The sequence below is a fragment of the Clinocottus analis genome, unplaced genomic scaffold (assembly GCF_023055335.1).
Source record: "Clinocottus analis isolate CAN_PGR_092001 unplaced genomic scaffold, fCliAna1.0.p SCAF_22, whole genome shotgun sequence".
Lineage (NCBI taxonomy): Eukaryota > Metazoa > Chordata > Actinopteri > Perciformes > Cottidae > Clinocottus > Clinocottus analis.
The window spans coordinates 10377326-10398714 of record NW_027175954.1 but is presented as its reverse complement, the minus strand read 5'-3'; the positions used below and the strand labels follow the sequence as shown (position 1 = coordinate 10398714).

Genomic DNA, 21389 nt, shown 5'->3' with positions numbered 1-21389 from the left:
ACACTTCTATTGCGTATACAAATTCAGATAGTTGGAAGGTAGTTTCCGTTCCACGCACCTTTGCAATAACGGTCTCCACTGATGCCTCTCCTGAAGCCTGCCCTGACACCTAAAAGTCAAGGGATGTGTTAATCCTGTTTATCCAGGCCAGACAAGATACACAGACATTATATCAAGTATGACAGCTTCTATACTTGACCTCCCTTTGAGATAAAAATACCAAAAAGTTCAGTTTAGTGCAAGGTATAGATTAGATGAGGTACCAGGACTATGCAGGGAAGACTGCTGCAGTAAAATGAGAGGTTGTCGAAAGAGTGTCTTGGAAACACTACCGCTTTTGTCCAAAGGGACCGCCAAAGTGAACACAACATTAAAGTTCCTTGTAATAGCGTCAATAGTCAGCAGTAACTGTGGTCCCAAAACTATACCAAGAGAACGTAATTATGTAGGCTTTATGCATGTGTTACCTCCTGTATCTTCATGCCATAGGAGAAGACGTTATGCTCCTCCAAAGCAGCCACAGTAAGCCCCTCCGTATTCAGGGCGATCCCCACAACAGACTCCAGAGTGTTCCAGTGCTCTGGCTTCATACTTTGGTTACGTAGATCAGTAATCACAGGAAGCTGAAGGAAAACACATGAGTATTATTTAGATAGAGTCATTAAGCTGTAGTTAAGAACCAATTAAATGACTGCAGTTCATATTTTAATATGGCATCATTTAAAAAAAAATATTTGTGATAACATTTTTTTATTTTTTGTTTATGCCACGCACTCCAATCAATACACACACACACATAAATCCCGACAAAACACTTTGTTCTACTCACCCTCTGTTTCATGACTTCCACCTTTTCCTTAAGACTTGGCACTACATTGTTGCGTGACAGGCCCTTTTCCAGCTGATTGATGTATTTGCTATATTTTGTGAGCTGTGAGCTGAACTGCTCCAGGTCCAGCTGCTCAAGTGTGCTCTGGGGATGAGTGAATATGGAAGGACACAGTCAAACTTAAAAGAGAGGAAGAGCTGTTGACATGTGTCTGTGCATATATGTGTCCAGGCCTTCAGATACAGTGTCTTGAGAACAACTCACCTGCCTCCATCCATCTGATAAAGGTTCCCATTTCTCTAAAGAGTCCCAAAGCAGCTGTTTTAGCTTAAACTCTGCAATTAACTCATCCAAGGTATCAAATGTGGTGACCTCCACCTTTATTCATTAGAAGGTAGAAGAGGGAAACTCATTAGGGCTGAGTAAACCTGCTTGTTTGCCCATAAAGTTTCAATAAAATGACTGTTTCTGCTTTGGACCAAGTTTTTCAACACAAAATAACAAACTTACCATTTGACTTGGAACAATTAGAACATGTTTTAAATTACTCAAAGGATCATAGAAATTACGACACCTTGAATTTCTTCTGGTAGGAGTTATAGGCATGGGCCTGGGCCTGCAGCTCGTCAACAGACAATTGGATCCCCTCCAGCAGCAGATGCACTTGGGAGGAATCTGCATTGATATCGAGGATTTGTGGATCCTATGCATGAGAAACCACAAAGCAAAATAAATAAAAGACATATTGACACAACTTGAGTAAACCAAACTATAGCTCATAGAAAAAGGAATAATATATTACCACATACCTGTGAACTAAGCTTGATTTTCAGGACCTCCTGGTTCAGCTCCTTAATGTCCTTCTGCATAGAGCTGCACAACTTGTCCATGCTGGAATCCCTCTCTGCTGCTTCCTTAGTAATGGTGTTGTTCAACGAGTTAATGGAGGGTTGCAAGTCAGCAAAAACAACCAGATCCTCAGGTGGCAGGGGAACTGAGTACATGTTAATCAGAGTGAACATCTCACACACTGTCTCCTGCTCCGCTTCAAGCACTGTAATCTGGCAAAGAATAAGAGAGAAAAAGAAAGTGTAGAAGAATCAAGTGAAATTGGACCGGAAGTGAGGCGGCGGGACAGAAGAGGAGAGAGGATACTTGATTGATGAGTACATACTGTAAAACTAACTTTGTTGGTTTTGTTACAAACACTTGTGATTGCTAAAGAAACTGTTTTAAATGCTAGATGTGTGTCTTACCCTCTCCTGAATCTCATCCAGGAATGTGAGGAAGTTGGCTAACTCTGCTGTGGTAGAGTGACTGGACTCAAGTTTATACCGAGCTTCGCAAACCTCAGCAATGACAGCATCAAGCTTCCTCCTAGCCAAATGAGTAAGCATCTCGTTGATGACCTGGAGCAGAGATTTAGAGCAGAACAATGATTCCTACACACATTCTACATTTTTGCAGTCACGCCAGTTGATTATCCAGTTGTCAGAAAATATTTTCTCCCAGGTTTTTCCACTCACTAAGGCCCTGGACCTCGCTTATGTTTTCACTTCAGTGAGATTTGATCAATACAGAGTGGCCTCACTGCCCTTCTGTTTAAATCACTTGTTCATCATGGTCAAAAGCTCCGTATTGCTTTAACCATGAACGGATATGTTGTATGTGTTTGTACATTGCTAGTCCTCACCTCCAGACAGTGAAGCGGGGCAAACACAAGCTTCTCTTTCAGCAGTGTTTTGTCCACAAGCAGTAAGCCGAGATATCTTTTCGGTTGGATGGCTGCGGCCTTCTTATGCTCACTGTGGTATAACTTGAGTGCTTTTCCAAAAAAGGACATATCTGTAAGATAAAGCAGTCGACATCCAACAGTTTAAAAGAACTGTGTTTTTTTTGCATGCTTTACTCCCCAACTACAATGTGTGTATGTTATCTTACAAAATCTTGTCTTTTTTATTGCTGTGTAAATCTTTGTGCACTACTTCCTGCCTCTATCCAAAACTCCTCTGCCATTATCCCTCTTTCTTATTCAAGCAGTCTCCGCAAAAGTTGTTTAAAGGTGCATGGTCGAAAACACAACACTCAGTATCACTGATTGAGATGGAAGGTGAACGAAAAAAATTATTAGAAAAACTTTAATCTATGAACACATAATGTCATGTATCAGCCATTAATTACTTCATGCTATAACCAAACTAAAAGAAGCAAGCAATGGTCCCTAAATAAATAAATTTAAAAAAACTGCGATGAAATGGTAAAGTAGGGTTTCATTTTCTGAAAGAAATGCTTATGACTGCAATACGCATTTGTAATATTGCCTCTTTAACAAAAGTTGCAACCATTTCATTGTGCATCCCTGTGCTGCCTAATGACAATAAATTATCCTTGAAGTTGATATTCCTATTGTAAAAAGTCTATTCTCAAACCTATGATATGCTTTGGAAAATGGACGTGTTGTTTAAAAATAACGCAAAATACAAACGGTAACCTGTGGAGGTTTTGATAACTTGTAGCTCTATATGGAGACTTTTAGTTTGTAATATGCATGCGCAGGCCGCTTGTCATGTGAGAGCATGGGGAATGTGTGAGAGACATTCCTGCTGTCTGTTTGATGCTATTCTGCTGAAAGCCAACAGGAAGTGGAGAAGAAGAGTGAGGGCTAGCGAACAATAGATCTAAACAGCTACACAGATGCATTTTGGTGAGAAACCCGGAACATACTGCCACAGGGTATCTTTAAGCCAGAGGAAAGTTAAGAGTTGTCTTTTCTTTTATTTAGACTTCACCAAAGGCACAGACCTGAGACATTTAGTGTGGGTCCTACGCTCTGTTTTATAAACGAGACCACAGCTCTTTGTGTTGGATGTGGGATCTTGAACAAAAATAATGTAATGTAATGTGCATCACCGTGATCCTTTTGCTGCAGTGCATCCAGATCCAGACTCTGGTTCTCTTTATAGAATAGACGAAAACGCTCAAATGTGTTTGAGTACACGTTTGCTGCGTCAAAGGCAAATTGGAATGATTCCTAAAGGGAAAAACAAGTCAGGCCCATACATACATAATGCTGGACAGAAAAAGAGCAACCTTAAGAGATAGAAACCTATGCAAAGTAATAACTGACCTTGATTTTCTGGATGGTACTCTGAAGTTGTCCATCATTCTCTATGATCAATTCCAAACAGGGGCCATCTTTATAGTGGTTTTCAAAGTTCTAAAAGTTAACAAACACACATAGAAACGTATACATAGACAATATCAAAGTTTAATAACAGAGTGAAGTCTAGCAATACCTTCATGTTTTTTTTTTTACATATTAGCACCTCAGGCCTGTCAGGTTGAGATTGTGATTTATTTTTATTTTTTACTACCTCCATGTCTTCAGGGTTCGTCAAGGAATTTAATTCCGGATCAGCTGTAAGTGTATTCACTGACATCACTGTTTTCTCAAACGATCCAATGATCTCTCCAATAGTTTCCTGTACGAATTAAAAAAGATACTGTAGGGTATGAAATGGCCAATAATTATCTTAGTGTTAGTTCGTAACAATTTGGAAAACTAACCTGAAAGTTGTCCTCAGAGGGATTGTAGGTCAAAGCATTTGGGTCCAGCATCAGCTCAGAGATGAACATAGGTTGGGCACAGGAAGTTTCTGACTAAGACAAACAAACCAACCAAAACAAAAACTGAGTTGTATGTGCTTGAAACCCCATTTGATGGCAATAGTAATTGCCATGTTTTACTGGAAATAATGCAATAAGATTACTGAAACAATACACTACCTGCTGACTCATCTTTCTTTCAGCAGGATCAACCTCAGGGCTCAGGCTCCAGCTCTGAATAATGGCATGACTGGGTGTTAGACATACGTGCTCTTGGAATACAGCCAGTAGTTCGGCCACTGTATTCGCAACTAAGACGTGTAAGGTGTTAACAACCATATAGTCAACAAGACGGATGAAGCTGGGAAAGTGAAGGGCAGAGAAGAGTTGAACTGGGTTAATGAGATAACTGTGTCACAGGCCTTCTTCACAGCAAACGCTTATGTCACAAAGGAGAACAACCGGTCTAACTATTAATATTACCATTGGCAGTGTTTATGGATTTAGTACCCAAGTAAGCATGACAGTTAACTGCAATTCAGCATTATTTTTTTTACACTTGTGTTTTTGACCGTGATAAGTAAAAATGTTTACTGTGATAAAAGAAATAGGTAGGTCTGATACAAAAGTAGAGGCAGAAAGTACAAGATAAGGAATTACCAGAATCTGCGGCTGGATTGAAATGTCTTTATGATCTGTGGAAGACCTTTGCCTTCCCTATGAGCTGTGACAAACAAAGCATAGTATCAACCTCATGGTATGTACACTACAGTGTCTCCCATGCTCAGTGCACACACTTGATTCACCTTTGGCTGGAAGTTCTGCCAAGTAGTTTCGGCATGCACAAACAGTCACCTCCTTCACCAGCTCTCGAAAATTCCTCAAGTCATTCAATACCTGATAACAATGAACATATATGGACAATGAGCAGCTGACATGGCACACTTCAAACATCTGTACCAATCTATGTATAGATGTAAAATATCACCTCTTTTAGTTTTTTTAACTGGATGTCCTGGAACTCCTGCAGTGTGTAAGTGTGTTTTTTCTCCATGTGACACAAGCCTGTGACACTTATTTGATAACACATTTTTCTGATGTCTATCAGTGCAGAACCTAGAGACTGTATTACATATACAAATGTTGATTAATTAATACAATATTGTAAACTTGTAAGATGTTTAATAAGTTCACATATTTTAAAGATTATGATGTTCCATTTTTAAGATGATTAAAAAAGGAAGAAAATCTAGACCTCAATATATAAACACTGTCACATACCTGATTCACAATAAACAAGTGGTTTTGGAGGGACACCGTGGCCATTTGAATCCTCTTGGCACGATTTTTTGTGCGCCAGACATAAAATGGTTTCCATTTTTTGAAGTTGGCAAAGAAAGGGATGCGAATCAGCTTGGAGTGGGAGTCATCCTCTTCTTTCTTTCGCTCGCAGGTTATGAATTCAACCTCATTGCCATTCACCAATACCACACCTTCATTGCTCATAATCCAGTATGCATCCTTACTGTATTCAATAACTTTTACTTCAGCGGTAGTGTCCATATGTCTATTCTTGAGGATTTTAGGTGATCTGGGCATCTGAGGAGAGACAATGAAAGATGAATGTCCTCCTGCAATAGTTAATAGAATTAAATTAAAATGTAAAATAAACAATTAATTATGTATCTGAGGCCATATTGACATTTTGTCACCAGTTATTGAGACTGGAAAGAAAGCCTGGGAATTGTATATATTTGGCACAAAATTAATGGTAATTTTGGGTTTTAGAAATGCATATATTTTAAACTCATTAAATAATTTAAGTGTAACAATAATTTTGAAGAATCTGTCCATCATGCTCTTTATTGACATTTTTCAAGCAATTATTATTCTTTTCATGTCGGTCACTGACTTTGGTAGTGGGTTGCAGAGAAGGTAGAAGGACAGGCAATTTTTCACGCTGCCCTTGCGGCTGCTCTGTTTGTTGATATGAAGGCGACTGAGTGTACCAGCCTGGAAAATACATCCGCTCACGGTCTTTTAAGTGGTGGATGCTGGGTTCTTTCCTTTTCACGCGTCTTTTCAGCACAGCCTAGATGAAGGCGAAGAAGTACAAAACTCCCACATCTAAATATTGCAATAACTTTTTGACTGAGCAAAGGATAATAGCTTTTATATTATAAATAGCTTTTATATTATAAACACATGGCAAGTACTAATTAAATTGAGATGATATTTTATATTTTAAGTTTGATCATATTTTGCAAAGTCTCACCTGTGTGTCTCGAACAACAGGGGGCCTTGGTAAGATGGCGGAGGAGCTCGGTAGTTCAGGGAGCTGCAGCCGTTCTGGATCAATCAGAATAAAAATTGACCACAGGCACTAAATTAATAAATTGACTAACCCGAGGCTCAGCAGGAGCTGGCTAAAATTGTGGCACTTGGTTGTATGCCTTATTTGTCTTGTTTTGACAATAAGCAACAAGTTCAACGTGTTAATATCTCTGAGAGTATCACCTCTTCCAAGTAAAAGGCTGAGCTTGGCACAGGACAAGATGTGCCGCTACCACACTTCGAGCTTGTTCCTTAACTTTTTATAATGAAATACGTCAGACATAACTAACACATCTCCATGAGACCTACGTTAGGCTGGCCTACCTCTGGAGCCTCGTTCTTCACCGCGGCTCGGCGGAGAGGCCCCCGCAGAGGCCGGTCCTGAGGCCATGCTGTGTCTCCTTACAGGCTGTGACACGGTTATGGGCAGCAGCACGGAGAAGTTAGTGACTGAACGCTACCCACGTTTGAAGGGACAGCCAGCCCTGGAAATAAAGAGTGATAAAATAACCCAATAACACGAAACATGAATAAAACGGCGTATTGTTTTTTTTAACCGTTGTTAAAGATAACGTTTGCTCATAAACGTGAACTACAGCTAGCTTGTTAATCAACGCTAACTAACGTGACATAACGCTACCGTTAATTATAACTTTTCAATGTGCTGAATGTATGTGAAGTTTAACAATCTTCGAGGTATACAAACATTCAAACATGTTTACCGTATCAAAAATTCAGCAACGACGAAATGTTTTGGCTTGGCTTCTTCACGCGTGCTAATGATACATAATTAAACTTCATGAAACTAAAACAATCTATCGTCTATAACGCTACGACCCGGAGCTGAGGTTTACGGTATCATAGCAACACAATTGTCTCCCAGCATGCAATGCATCTCGGCAGTTTGACAAAGACAAAGAAGCCTTAGATATTAAGGACCCAAAGCGTTGTAATTCCATTTAACCATATTTCTGTGTACACAACAAAGACCAGGGTGTATTTGGAGGCGTTTATTTCGTAGTTGTAGTAGAGTTTGTATTACAAAGTACACATCAGATACATTCAATACCTAATATATTTCACCAAATTTGACACATTAGTGCATACAATTAGAAAATATTTCCATCTGAAAACCTGACCATATATATATATAGATATAACGCTACAGTTAGATATATCTATCAATCTATCAATATATATATATATATATATATATATATATATATATATATATATATATATATATATATATCAAGTGCCTACATCATTTCAAGTGTTGATTGTAAAAAAAATGTTATTTCTATATATATATATATATATATATATATATATATATATATATAGATAGATAGATAGATAGATAGATAGATAGATAGATAGATAGATAGATAGATAGATAGATAGATAGATAGATAGAGAGAGAGAGAGAGAGAGAGAGAGAGAGAGAGAGAGATATTCCTAGAGCACAGGGACAGTCGCTGTTATAAAGTCTCTTGATCCACCATGGCTGTTTTCCTTCGCTGTGATGCAAACATACTCAGCTGTAAAAATGAAAACAAAGAATGATAAATTAATGATGTGAACATTAAATGAGATAAGAAACTGAATTACAAATACACCTCTCACCATGTAAGATGACCCATACCTGTTGTGTAGCAGTAGTTGCCTTTTGTTCAGCTTGTGTCAGTCGTCTCTGAAGACGACTTGTTTTCTCTTGATACTCTACTAGCTGCCTCTCATACTACAAACACAAATACACATGTTACTTGGAATCAAACCATAACTCTTTTTGAGAATCAAACAAATAAGACACTACATTAAAGCTTCTTTCTTTTAGCCCTTTTTAACAAACATAACTTGTTTCATTTTGATGTGCATTCTCCGAGCCTAGGACTCTGTTGAAGTCCATTTGGATGGTTGCATGAGTTTAACGATTCCCTTCCTGTCTTCGTAACACCGTTTGATGCTGCTTGGTACTTCTGATGCTAATGTTGTAGGCTTCCAGTAAAATGCTTTCTGCATCTTGCTTTTTGTTCCTGCTTTTATGTGCACACTACAAATGTAGAGGACGTTGTCCTACAGTGCAGGGCACACATCTTACATTTATTTTTATAAGACCAGAAGTTTATTCCAGAATTGTTCACCATTTCATCTTCTCTTTACACCAACCTCTCTTGTAATAAAAGTCAAGATGCACTGTTGTTTGTATGCATGTGTGTGTTACACAGACCTCAGCAACAGTGTTATGGTAAGTTTCGAGCTGCATCTCCAGCTCGTGTGAACGCTGCTTCTGCCGATTCAGCTCTGCTCTGAAATACACAAAGATAGATAATTTTATCAGAGATGAAACATTTGTCATAAATTTTTTTTTTCAAATATTTTAACATGTGCAATATTTCCAATAGGTTAGTACAGCAGTAGCCTTTTTGTTTCAACTGTGATCAAAATCTTTGTTGTTGCACTTTAGCAGTTGCTTTGTCTTCTGTCCAGTGTTAGTGATATTTTAGTCATGAAGCCCATTTCTCGGTGCATGTATTGTATCCTTATTTCCTTTCTTTCGCAATGTTAAACTTCCCTCACAGGTTTCTTACTTGAGGCCAATGATTTTAGTCTCGAAGGTCTGTACAAGATTCTTGGCTTCTTCTTTCCAGCGCTGGGTACTTTTTTGCTGTGCTGTAAGGAGGCGCGTTAGATCAGCTCTGGAGCTTTGGCTGCTGTCCTCCAGCTCCTGCACGCGTGCATCAAGTCCCTGCTCCTTCAGGCTGTATTCCTGCTCCATCTGTGAGAGCTGGTGGAAGCAGAGAGAGGTGGGGTGTACAGGTCACCTTGCTGGTCCTAAATCATTTCAGTAGATAAAGAAGAAACACAAGCCTAATCTTGTAGAATCTAATTAAAATGTATAGCATTGGTGTTGTTATTGCAAAATAATAGTATGTATCACTGTGTAAGCATAACTTATTATATTAAAACATTTATGTTGTCAGTCTGTAACAGTTGTTTAATGTCATCAAGGAGATTTCTGAATCTGCAACAATAATCCTGACATAGTCCTTAGCCTTATCTCAGCTTGGGCTCTGAGACGGTAAATTTGTAGCAGAAAGGTCGACTACAAACTGAAGGTAGGAAGTTATGAAAGATGTGGTCAATGACAGACAGGGATGGTCTAATGAAATACATTCATACAAGTCAATGAGTTAATGATGATCAGGCTTTCCTGTGTAGATGTGTAAGTTCCAAGCATATGAGGAAGTGACATCACAGGCCCAGATCTTTATTCAAGAAGATGATTCATATTTCTTTGCTTGCTGGCTGCTGGGTAAAATGTGAGAGCAGATAGACAGACAGGCCCACACGTAAACACACACGTCATATAAATGTGTGTGTTGGGTGGGTGCGGGGGGAAGGGAGGGGGTGTACAGTGTGTTATCATTGAACATGTGTTGTGATTTATGTTCTTGATAGAAAATGAGCCAAGGCCAATAAGTCTGATTTTGGAAAAAAAAATTAATCCGTATCATTTTTCTTTTGATAGAAAATGAAAACGGGTCCCACCGACATGAACATCTTTTCTTGCATTTCTGGTATAGACACCCTCCTCCATTTCTTTAATTTTGAATCCAACATTAAGTTACCTGTTGTTTGGCCTTCTTTTGGACCAGCAAGCTAGCCTTGCGTAGCTCATCCATCTCCTTGCGTAGCTGCAAGCTTTCCTGTTGCAGCTGGAGCCGCTCCTCGCTTACACCGACACAGTCATCCCGGGCTGCAGCCAGAGAGCCCTGCAACCGTCGCACTTCCTCCTGGCACCGCAGCAGCTCCTCACTGTAGCTGCACAAGCACAGATTTTTTTTTTAATATCCATTACTATTAGCAGCCACGTGGTCACCTCCCTCTGCTGTTGCGAGAAGGAATGGAGTAAAGGTGGAGTGCAAACATACAATGCTATGTTACACTTACTCCATCTCCATCTTTTTTAGTTTGTTCTGTGTGCTTTGCAGAGTGAGGCTCATGTCTTCCTTCATTCTCTGTGCATCTAGACACCTCTGGTGAAGGGCATCCATCTTCCTAAACTCTGGCTCTGCCCGGCCCTCCTTATAAACCTAAAGCAAAATCTATTTTACAATCATGCAATAAAACACTACCAGAACTTGGGAGCCGAGTTTAGCAGCTTCTTGTTTGTGGTTTCCACTGATACTTTAATAAATACCTTGTCCAGCTCCTCCTCTACAGCTTTTCTCTCTCGAAGGGACTTTTCAATTTGAGATTCTTTATCTGCACACTCCTAGAGAAAGGTGGAAAGAAAGAACAATGAGTTGGAATAAACACATTTTAAACATATGAGCAGACAGGTAGAGACTGAAAAAGGATTTCATGTAATGTTGAAGGGGATTTGTCTTTAACAAGTTAGGATCTTACTAGCTGCAGAGCAGACAGCTCCTCGGCCATACGATGGATTTGAACGTTGCACTGCTTACGCACATTATCCACCTGTTAAATATAAAGTCACATTTTATGTGTAAGGGCAGTGCAATAGCTTGCAATTCTATCTGACTTTCTATAACTTGTATTAGATGGAGAAAAAAAGGTACTTGAGTTGGGCACATAACTCAGTAGTTTAAGTTCAAAAGTTATGTCAAAACATAAGTACAGAGAGTTACCATGTTTTGACTTTTTTTTGACTGCTTTTAAAAAAAATATATATATACATTTAGGCAGCACATTCAAATTATTAAATACACTAAAAAAGGACCAATCCGAAGCTGTGAGGATTGTCATGGGGACAATTCTTTTAGAAATAAGTTTTTCCATTATGTCAACCAAGCGTTCACATTTAACAACAAAGATCTATAGCAATGAACAAAACTGACAGATAAAAAGTAGGCGGCTGTATGTACCCCTCGAATTTGCAAGATCGAAGAACAATCGATTACTATAAATCAATTATGTGGCTTGCTTGTCCAAACGGAATTAAAAGAGTGCAGGGTGTAGGATTTGGCAACAAACAGAGGCGAGGTTGCAGAACGCAACAAACTGAAACTTTTGTGCCAAACAAGTAGAACTACGGTGGCCGGCGTGAAAACACAAGAGAAGCAAATGGCCTTATCAACGTCAGGGCTACTGTAGGAATATGGCGTGCATAGTTGCCAAAGTAGTACTTAAAACTTCAGGTAAGTCTGAGGTCAGACCACGAGTGTATGCAGATTTGGAATTAATTCTTAATTCTACATACTTAAAGTGAAGATGATGGAGAATGAAGATTAAGGATACAAACTTGCCTCGCTTGGGCTACAATGTTTTTAACCTCAACCTCTAACTCCAAAAGAAAATGTCCTGGAAGTTAAAAAGGCAAATTCAAGGTAAGGTCTCTAATTTACTGAAAGTCAAACACATCCACAGTTACTCTCTTAAATATCGTTTGTTGAAGGCTACCCAGAGACTAAGATGACAGCCAGTGCTGCAGTCATCCTAGGCTTCATCAAGGGGATTAAACAGTTGAAGAGATTGATGACGAAGACCCATTAATTGAGCATTAACCACCATGTCCCTGACTGAGGTTAGGCAGAGAGAAAGAGCAGTGATTTGCTTTTGGCTTAGTACATCAGTGCAGTTAGAGGTTGTGCCTCCATGTTAGGCCAATTATGAATCAGGGGTTGCTGTAGCTTTTACAGATATTCATTTCTTTGAGAATTCAGGGATCGAGTTGGCACCAAATAACGTGACATCATCCGCTGGTTTTAATAATGTTGCAATACATTTGGTATGTTCAAAGCAGATTTTTCAGTAATATTTCAATATCTACTGAAACAGCCAGATGTTAACTAACTCTGCACCTCTTTTCTGGTGCGGACTGCAGCATCCTGGATTAACTGTTTGATTGCCTCCTTGGTCTTTTCAAGCTCCTCCATCTTCTGTTTCTCTCTTAACAGGACCTGAAAAGGGAAAATAAAAACAGACTTGGCTACACATTTCAGTGATCAAAGTTCTCAAGTGCTGAACTGATGTGAACATAGAGGATTGATTGTCAAATGTTCATGAAGCTATAGAGATTGAAGGGAAGGCTCGTTATGGGAAACATATTTTTGTTTTAAAAAGGGGGAGAGACAGAGAGGTCGAGACAGACAGTGATTACAGTCACCTGGTCCTTCTGCAATGCAGCCTCGTCCGCCACCTGAACACTCTCTCGGACTTTGGCAAGGGCCTCATACTTCTCCTCTTCTAGGGTAGAACAATGTGCCTGTAGTTCCCCCACCTTTCTTTCCCACACAGTTTGATCTCTGCGAACTGCCTCAGCCTCGTGAGATCCAGCTTTTAGTCTGGCAGAGGAGAAAAACGAGTGATTCTTAGCAGCAGGGGAAAAGACAGTAGTAGGAACTGCTTGGCTCTGCGGCACTGTCATTTTGATATAAACTCTATGACTTCCCCAAATATTCTGACAGCTCATTGCTTTCAGAAGCTGAGCAACATTTTTTTAAAAATATTATTATTATTTTTGGACTGCGAACGGGGGAAAAAAAAGTGGTGTAATCATGTCTAGTGGTGCCTACATTTTACTAATTATTGAAACTTCTCCAAAATATGAAAATTGCAGACAAATGAGCAGTTTTACTTGTGCTCACCTGGCCTCGAGCTGGATCAAGACCGCCTGAAGCTGTTGAAGTCGTCTGTCTGCTGCGTCCTCTCGGCCCTGAGCCTCTGCCACATCTTCCTCCTAAATACATACATATATGTTGATTTGGGGCGACTGCAGCCCAAAGTGAAAACACCAATAGACGTTATTTTGATTAAGAAACAGAATAAACTCCTGTTTCAAAGTGTATTCAGTCCAAAAAATAAAAAATGTTATCCAATGGTCTACAACAGTCCAAATTTGTTTTATTTATATCTATCTATCTATCTATCTATATATATATATATATATATATATATATTGTTATGACAGTACAGTCCAAGATAGCTTCAGAGAGAGTGAATTGGGAAATGTGTTTATAGATGACACTAAAATCACCTGGGGAATGAGGGGAACGAGTATGAGGGTATATTTTCCCTTTCAAGGCCTTGGCAATAACACACTGAACTTCAATTTAATTGGTGTTCCACTTTAACATTCCTGATCAAGTATTTCTTCACAACATTTCCCACATAACTTTTTTATTCTGTAATTATGTTTCATCTTCTCTCACCCGTCTCTGCATTTGGTCCTGGATATTTTGTAGCAATTTGGTCATCTCATCTACTCTGGCTGTGGCCGTCCTCAGGTCCGCTTTGGCCTGCCTACATCAGGAGGACAGAGCGTGAACAAGAGTTCAAGTGTATAACAATGTAGACACTTGACTGCCATCTTGCATTTAGAGAATATATAGTATATGTCATTTGGTTATGACAAAAATAGTTGGGCATTTTTTAAAACACGCACTCACCTTCCTCTTGGATTAAGCAAAGGCGATGCAAGGTGTTAACTTGTGATTAATGGAGGTGTCCACGGGTGGATTTGGTTACCTTTGAACAGAGCCGTGCTCGCTGTTTGACAGTTTTTAACATGGTGCCGGCTGTAGCTTCATTTTAAATTACTTATATGAGAGTATCAATCTGTTCAACAACAAAAAATAAGACCAAATGCCCCTATTCCTGCACACTTCAGCTGATCCAAAATAATTATTTTAACTTTGAAGTGAAGGCCTTTTCCAACTGAAAGTAAAATGCACATTCCACTATTTTGGAACATATGTTCAACCTGTATTTCCCAGCGTGGGGTTAAACCATGGCTCTAACATTTGGAGACTTTTTCACACAAAACAAATTGGGCATTCTGCATCGATCCATTTTCCTACAGTTATCAGTTCCACTTGTGCAACCTCTAGTTTTTGAAGTCCACAACTGATGTGGGAAGTTGTTGTCAAAGGGGTTTAAGTTACCTCACAGAGCACGTTCACGGAACAAGCCAGCTGGCAGCAGCCATTTTGAATATCTGATGTGTTTAGTTACCTGAGCTGGCTGTGTAGGGCCTCCATCTCTGTACTCTGCTCTGTCACTGTCTTCAGAAACTGCTGGTTAGTCTGTGTGTAGCAAGAGAGACAAGACTGCCATTTGTGCGGCATGACTCCAAAGCCTTAAACTTTATCCCCAAGAAAAAAAAAAATCCAGAGGAAATTATGATGGTCATTCACGACTACAAATCAATCACTCTCACATACAGCGACTGAAAAAAGCTGCTTGTATGAAGAGTTGAAGCTGGGAAAGACCAGGGTTTCCTTATTAAAAATGCATCAGTGGGATATAGTATTACCTTCTCCTCACACACTGTATTTTGTCACAAGTAAGAAAAAGCCTTGCATGTGCATGTGTGTTCATGGGTTTGTATTGTAATGTGTAAATAAATATGTGCTTAACGTGCTATACATTGTAATCCTCAATAATAGTATAAAATTAGCTTGATTGTACTTATACAAGACTGTGGGTGTCTGAGAGACAGACAGAGCAAGAGACTAGTGTGTAACAGTGTGCTGGTAGTTCGAGGTTTACCAAGCGAGTGGACAGTCCATTATACAACAAGGCAGTTCTGGATAACTACCAGAGTAATTTGGAAAACCGATTCACTTAGTTGCAAGATTAATTATTAGAGCAGAGTTCATTTTAAAGAAGTGTGCAGCATTTCAATCCCATGGCTAATTAGGAGGCCACAATCTAACAACCTTTTAATTAACCATCACTTACTGATTCCAGTTTTTGATTGGCCACTTGAAGTTTGTGTGTGTGCTGCTGGAACTGAACAAGCTGATCCTGTGACGGGGAAAAAAAGAGGAACTCAATAAAAGTTAACAGCATGTAATTACCTCATGCTTATATCAAGCATCAACTGAGGCCAAGCTGCTCTAATTATCCTCATTTGTATGATAATGGCTCCATCTAGTGGCAAAATATCTTGTATAAATTGTTGTTGCTTCTACTGTTTGTTTTTACCATGTATAGTGCATTAAGTACCTTGTAAAGTTCTATACAAATAAAATGTATTATTATTATTACTATTATTAACGCTTGCATATTTATGCAGAAATACTGAACCTTGAGCTGGTGTCTCTGAGTATCCTGGGTCTGTCCATCAGAGATGGTTTTCTGGTAGGTCTGCTGGAGGAGGTCCAGCTCCTGGGCTGTTGTCTGCAACAGCTCCATGGCCTGCAACCGCTCCTAACCAAGTACACACAAAAATATACATGTATGTTTGTACACACTCTGAGGCATCAATGCATGTCACTAAATAATTGCTCACTTACTACAAGTTGCATCTATGTCCATACATTAAGGGATTGAATCAGGGCATGATAACCTAGTGGATAACAGAAACTAGCAGCATTGATAACAGCTAAACTCTGTAGAAGAGAACTGTTCCAAAATAATCTTATTTTTATGTTGTATCATGTGAGCAAGTGAGTCACCACTAAATTAAAGGGCCGTGCAGTGTGGATCCCCTGTTTCTGTTGGCAGTTAACAACTCTAATGCAGGAGTCAACTACTCAACAAATCATTACATCTTGTTTTTTTAATGCTACACATTAAAAACACTCAAGAAACGACATGTAAATATGGTCGTTTAAAGTGGTCGGGAAGCACCTTTGATGGAGCTGGGATGAGTGTTTCCTTCTGCTTCCAGTTCCTCTGGCAAGCAAGACTTTTTAAATAACTGACTTATTTCTACTTGTGCTACAGTAGCGTTAGTTGAGTATTTAAGCTAAATGCCCGACAGTAGTTGGACAGTTCCATAGTCTCGTTTTCAAACACTCCTTGAAAGACCTGCAACTTAATACACAGAGATAAAAACATATTCATCTAACTCCCAGTAAGACAGCAAATTAAATGTGACCTTAATCTCATATATGTTTTGCCATAAACTTCTGCAGACCTGTTCACACAGTTGGACCTGTTCTTGGAGGTTTCTGACGACTGCTTCCTCCTCCAGCGTGCTGCCCTCCACTCCTGAAACCACCGGCAGGGCATGAAGCTGCTTCTCAACAGACTCCCTGAGCTCTGCATGTAGCCTGGCACAGGTAGGGGTTGATATTAAAAGGGTGATTTAGAAAAATAAGGACATAAGAGACCGTTCTTGAGTTCAAATAATATACCACATCCTTGATTACAGCCCTCCAAGAACCCTTTATTTGGCTGAGGTGTGAATAGTCAAGAGGGCTTGAATATCAACAAAGAAAGCTGGAACAACTAAAGTAACATCACTACTCTTCTACTACTATTACTACTATTATCATCTCACCTGATTTTTTGTGCGACATGCAAATACAATGAGTCACTTAACTGTATAATATCTATAGATAGAAAATCAATTAATATCCAACATTCTTTAAGAACGTATGCCATGACAGAAAAGCTTGTTTAATGTTGACTGATGTGATAAATGATTTGTTCCATCTCCATCTTGTGTATCTACTCTCTATACTTTAAAACCAGTGGAACTTGTTCTACCTTTCGTTCTCTTTGACAACTCTCTCCAACTTCACTTTGACCTCTGACATCAGCCCCTGTTGATTAAAACAAGACCACCAACACTGCGTTATTAATTAGTCAAGACATCCTCATACATTTTTGGGCACCTGTTATAAAATTCAAGACCAGATTGGACATTTGAAAAGTACTGCAGGACTAAAACATGATGAAATGATCAGTGGTGTTTAGGGAACATGTTAGGTGTACAGAGAGTCTCTCGGTATCTGTATTCCGAGAGCAAAACGGACGTGTGCGTAGTTTTTACCCAAAGTTGCATTGAATTCCGACAGTTGTTGTAATGTCAAACCTAATATGCATTGGCATATTCAAATTCATCACCATTGTTAGAACACTCCACGAAGAAGGCCGCAGCTGTGTCATAATATATAATGATACCACCAAATGATTCTAAGGTTGCCCAAGTGCTTCATTTAAGTTCTTATAGTTGAGGAATTTCTCTCCATCCATGTTTTAGATTGCTATAATTTTCAAGGTCCAATAATTGTTTGGTTACTCAGTTAAATCAGCTAACAGATAACCCAGTCCTTTTTTATTCGTTTAACCATCAGGCAATTAACAGGAGTTTTCTTTTTAGCAACAGACTGAAGATTGATTGTTTCAAAAGGTGAAATATTTTGTAAATACAAGACTGAGGAAACTTTAATATGCGATAGACTAGTTTGAAAAAAGTATTAAATACCTTGGAAACAATATTTTTAGAAGTCTTAATGAATACAGGAATATCATTTAAAACTGAAAATACAAAAACACTTTTTAAAAATGTAATATTCAGTGGCTTCAAAGGGATTTGTCCTTGTTAGGCAGAGAAAAGAAGATGGCATTTCTAGGTCCGTTTACCCTACCCTCTCTTTTTATCCAAAAGTCTCTTTGTAAATAAATGAATAAGACTTTATTTGGAAACCAAATTCCATTATTTAAAAAAGGAGATTTTTACAGGACAGAAAGGGCGAAAGTGGAACGGCAGTCCTGAATTGTATTTATGTAAACTATACCTTCAAATAAAAATGTGAAACTTCGAAATCCTTTTGATACGTCATCCATCAATATACTTTAGAAAAATTAAAATTTATATTACTTTGTGATTATAATGAAACAAACCTATGTTTTATTCACAATGATTAAACAAGACTGGTCAACTTCTCAAGAATGGGTTATTCATCAGATCTAGAGTTTTCCTGTCAGTTATAAAGAATGTCAAACTATTATGAATGCTATTCCTCATGGCATCCTTTAGTTGATGAAATGCCACTCTGAGATACAAGAAATAGTGAAATGGAATGACACCTTCTTTGTTAAATGAATAAATATTTACAGTTGACAATGTGAAACATATATGGAATCATTTCTACATGTGGAGGGCTGGAGGGAGACAGAATATAGCAATCACCTTTAACAATGATTAGAACATGAAACAACTAGCTTGTGAAATAAAGAATACAGTCCACTTTTTTTTATCTTGTGGCCACAATGATATGAAGGGATTAGAAGAAAAAAAAACTGATGCATAGCTGTGTCAATCATGGCATATCCCTCCCCCCAAAAAATGATAGGGTACTCTATGAAGTGTATTTCGAGAGCTATACACGTTCATCCCATTTCCCTAGTATATATCAACAATATATGTTTAAATGAAGTCCAAACATGTAACAGGTTTGTAAGTTTCAATAATATTTCATTTCACTGTATACATTTGATTTGTGTATCATTGTTTAAGTGTTTTCTCACCTGGTATCTCTTCAGCTGTTCAGTCATTTCATCTATGTGCCGATCATACTCCGCTATCAGGGGAGCCATTATACTATAACAAAGATGGATAATCATGCTATTTGAGTCACAAAAAGTACTTGCTATCCAGTGCGCACATATCCACAGACGTTTGTTTTTGCCACAACTCTGACTTGAAACTAGAATATGTTGACCGTCATAAAAGAAAGACTTGGATTGCGCCTCACCTTCTATCTGAGATCCAGGGTGAAGGAGACTCAGCCCGTCTTGCTTCTTCAGCCTGATGAGCAGATATGACTGTCCAGTTGTAAATACTTCTACCAAATAATCCTCATTCAAAATTCCCATATGTGTACGGTATATATTTTCAAATAATTTCCAAACAAAATCAAAGCAATTTGAATACAAGTTATTCACTGAAGTTACCAAATAATGAGCAAAAACGTAAGTTTATTTAGCTAATAACAGATGTCCTAGTACCTGAGATGGTGTAGACTGAGTGTGGTGTCCATTCTGATACTGGCTGAGAGCAGAATTTAGTCTGTGGACTGTGCACGCATGCAGAAAGCAGAAAAATAGCATTACAAACATTTGAATCTGGATTTGGGTATCTAGCAATTCGATGACAGACCCAGCCACGGTGGATTATCTAATACTTTGTTAATTGACTTAAACTAAAAACACATGATCTACAAAAGTGGTTCTCAACCTCTTGTCAGTGATGTATCCCCTGTGAAATGTGCTTTCGGCCAAGTACCTCCTAACAAGCCCAAAGCATTTTTGGTTGAAAACAATAATGTAATACACAACACTTTGCCATTAGTGTCTAATTTAATATAGAATATATACAATTCAGTTTTAGAACTTACACTTATATTATTTAATATTGATAAAAACAACTATTTTTTAAAGGATTTTTAAATTATTCCTAATTGTTTATTTATTTATATATATATATTTATTTATATATATATATTTATATATATATATATTTATATATATATATATATATATATATATATATATATATATATATATATATATATACACACACACACACACACACACACACACAACCATTCAAAAGTTTGGTGTCACTTAGAAATGTCCTTATTGTTCAGAGAAAAGCACAGTTTTTTTCAATGAAGATAACTAATAATTAAATCTCTGATTAAATTAATCAGAAATACATTCTATACATTGCTGTGGTAAATGACAATTCTAGATGGAAACGTCAGTTTTTTAATAAATAATCTACATAGGTGTATAGAGGCCTATTTCCAGCAACTATCACTCCAGTGTTCTAATGGTACAATGTGTTTGCTAATCACCTGAGAAGACTAATGGATGATTAGAAAACCCTTAAAATCCTTGTTTAATGATGTTAGCACAGCTGAAAACAGTTCTGCTGAGAGAAGCTATATAACTGGCCTTCCTTTGAGCTAGTTGAGTATCTGTAGCATCACATTTGTGGGTTCGATTATACTCTCAAAATGACCAGAAAAAGAGAAATGTCATGTGAAACTTGCCAGTTTATTCTTGTTCTTAGAAATGAAGGCTATACCATGCCAGAACTTGTAAGGAAACTGAAAATGTGTACCTCCTAGGGGATGCCTTAAAGTACTTTGAGGACCACTAATCTACAACATAGTGTGCGTGTTAGTAGACCTCAACATAACAAGAATGTAGATGTCATGTCATATGTTGTATTTACATGCTGGTATTTTTACTCTCCATTCGAACCGGATTATTCTTCCCTTGAACGGATTTTTGGACGATACTGACAGACATGACCACCTGCTCGTGAGTGTCCTCAGATGTGTCCTTACCTTGGTCACGTAAAAACTCCATTTCCTCTTCCATGGTGAAGGCGCTATTTAGATGCAATTAAAACGATTTACATTGGAAAGTGAAAAAAACGATAACCTCTGCCATTGTAAACCCGACATTAATAAACAATATTGACTGAGATGCACTAAATATGTCAACTTGTGTTTAAGGGAAAAGTACTGTGCGAGAATGGAACTGTTTCTTAAAACACAATTGGCTAACGAGTTTACAAAGCTGCTAAATATATAAGGTAGCTTGCATTCAAGTTACCTGTGGTTACCTGTTGCAGCAGCTAGCGTTAGCTGGGGCAGCGACTTAACCTCAGTAAGGCTCAGCGAGCTAACTTCACCGTTTGTACTGTGAAACGAAGGGCTAACTTAAAAACAAAAATAGATCAGAAAGAGTTAAACGCACTATTTCTAGTATAAAATCCACAAAACCATATTTGTTTACATCACTATTCGGTTGCGCCGTCCGTTTTGAAGCGAACAAATGACAGCCAATAGCAATGGAGATGTGCACCGCGGAAATAGTTCCGTGTGTACAACAAGAAAGT

General features: G+C 38.4%; 2 protein-coding genes across 6 annotated transcripts in view; both read right to left on the bottom strand.

The window, feature by feature from the left end:
- Nucleotides 1-7624, bottom strand: part of dnah6 (dynein, axonemal, heavy chain 6) — a 48700-nt gene extending 41076 nt beyond the window's left edge. For 2 of the 3 annotated variants that reach the window (XM_068588522.1, XM_068588524.1), the window contains exons 1-21: nucleotides 7492-7624; nucleotides 7094-7254; nucleotides 6711-6784; nucleotides 6348-6527; nucleotides 5717-6034; nucleotides 5424-5558; nucleotides 5242-5332; nucleotides 5096-5159; nucleotides 4616-4796; nucleotides 4397-4489; nucleotides 4204-4311; nucleotides 3957-4046; nucleotides 3740-3860; nucleotides 2523-2674; nucleotides 2086-2238; nucleotides 1639-1890; nucleotides 1404-1532; nucleotides 1094-1207; nucleotides 830-973; nucleotides 468-623; nucleotides 59-109 (exon numbers count right to left, since the gene is read on the bottom strand). In XM_068588522.1, the coding sequence (XP_068444623.1) occupies nucleotides 59-109; nucleotides 468-623; nucleotides 830-973; nucleotides 1094-1207; nucleotides 1404-1532; nucleotides 1639-1890; nucleotides 2086-2238; nucleotides 2523-2674; nucleotides 3740-3860; nucleotides 3957-4046; nucleotides 4204-4311; nucleotides 4397-4489; nucleotides 4616-4796; nucleotides 5096-5159; nucleotides 5242-5332; nucleotides 5424-5558; nucleotides 5717-6034; nucleotides 6348-6527; nucleotides 6711-6784; nucleotides 7094-7160 (2673 nt within the window). In that variant the 5' untranslated portion in view covers nucleotides 7161-7254; nucleotides 7492-7624. Of the gene's footprint in view, nucleotides 1-58; nucleotides 110-467; nucleotides 624-829; nucleotides 974-1093; nucleotides 1208-1403; nucleotides 1533-1638; nucleotides 1891-2085; nucleotides 2239-2522; nucleotides 2675-3739; nucleotides 3861-3956; nucleotides 4047-4203; nucleotides 4312-4396; nucleotides 4490-4615; nucleotides 4797-5095; nucleotides 5160-5241; nucleotides 5333-5423; nucleotides 5559-5716; nucleotides 6035-6347; nucleotides 6528-6710; nucleotides 6785-7093; nucleotides 7255-7491 lie in introns of those variants that run through there. The other variant, XM_068588523.1, reaches the window with a different exon arrangement.
- A 409-nt stretch (nucleotides 7625-8033) lies between these two features.
- sclt1 (sodium channel and clathrin linker 1) lies at nucleotides 8034-21328 on the bottom strand. Of its 3 annotated transcripts, none has more exons than XM_068589449.1 (22): nucleotides 21104-21328; nucleotides 20833-20876; nucleotides 19484-19551; nucleotides 19231-19283; nucleotides 19004-19076; nucleotides 17237-17292; nucleotides 16662-16797; nucleotides 15827-15949; nucleotides 15479-15544; nucleotides 14750-14820; nucleotides 13948-14038; nucleotides 13384-13475; nucleotides 12903-13080; nucleotides 12598-12696; nucleotides 11183-11254; nucleotides 10974-11048; nucleotides 10724-10866; nucleotides 10402-10594; nucleotides 9361-9557; nucleotides 9000-9078; nucleotides 8415-8510; nucleotides 8034-8310 (listed from the first exon to the last, which is right to left on the bottom strand). In XM_068589449.1, exons 2-22 carry the CDS (start codon nucleotides 20864-20866, stop codon nucleotides 8251-8253), a joined length of 2055 nt encoding a protein of 684 aa, XP_068445550.1. In that variant the 5' UTR covers nucleotides 20867-20876; nucleotides 21104-21328; the 3' UTR covers nucleotides 8034-8250. The 3 variants fall into 3 exon arrangements, with proteins under 3 accessions (XP_068445550.1, XP_068445549.1, XP_068445551.1); XM_068589448.1 differs by having other exon boundaries at nucleotides 21114-21328; XM_068589450.1 differs by lacking the exon at nucleotides 21104-21328 and having other exon boundaries at nucleotides 19231-19300; nucleotides 20833-20877.
- Nucleotides 21329-21389: the final 61 nt, after the last annotated feature.

Excerpts from the sequence above, each read along its gene's own strand:
- sclt1 (XM_068589449.1), bottom strand. The coding sequence starts at position 20,866 with ATGGAAGAGGAAATGGAGTTTTTACGTGACCAAG. Across the intron at positions 14,039-14,749 it reads GCCCTACACAGCCAGCTCAG|GCAGGCCAAAGCGGACCTGA; the intron begins GTAACTAAACAC and ends CTCCTGATGTAG. Across the intron at positions 9,079-9,360 it reads ACTAAAATCATTGGCCTCAA|AGCAGAGCTGAATCGGCAGA; the intron begins GTAAGAAACCTG and ends TGTGTATTTCAG.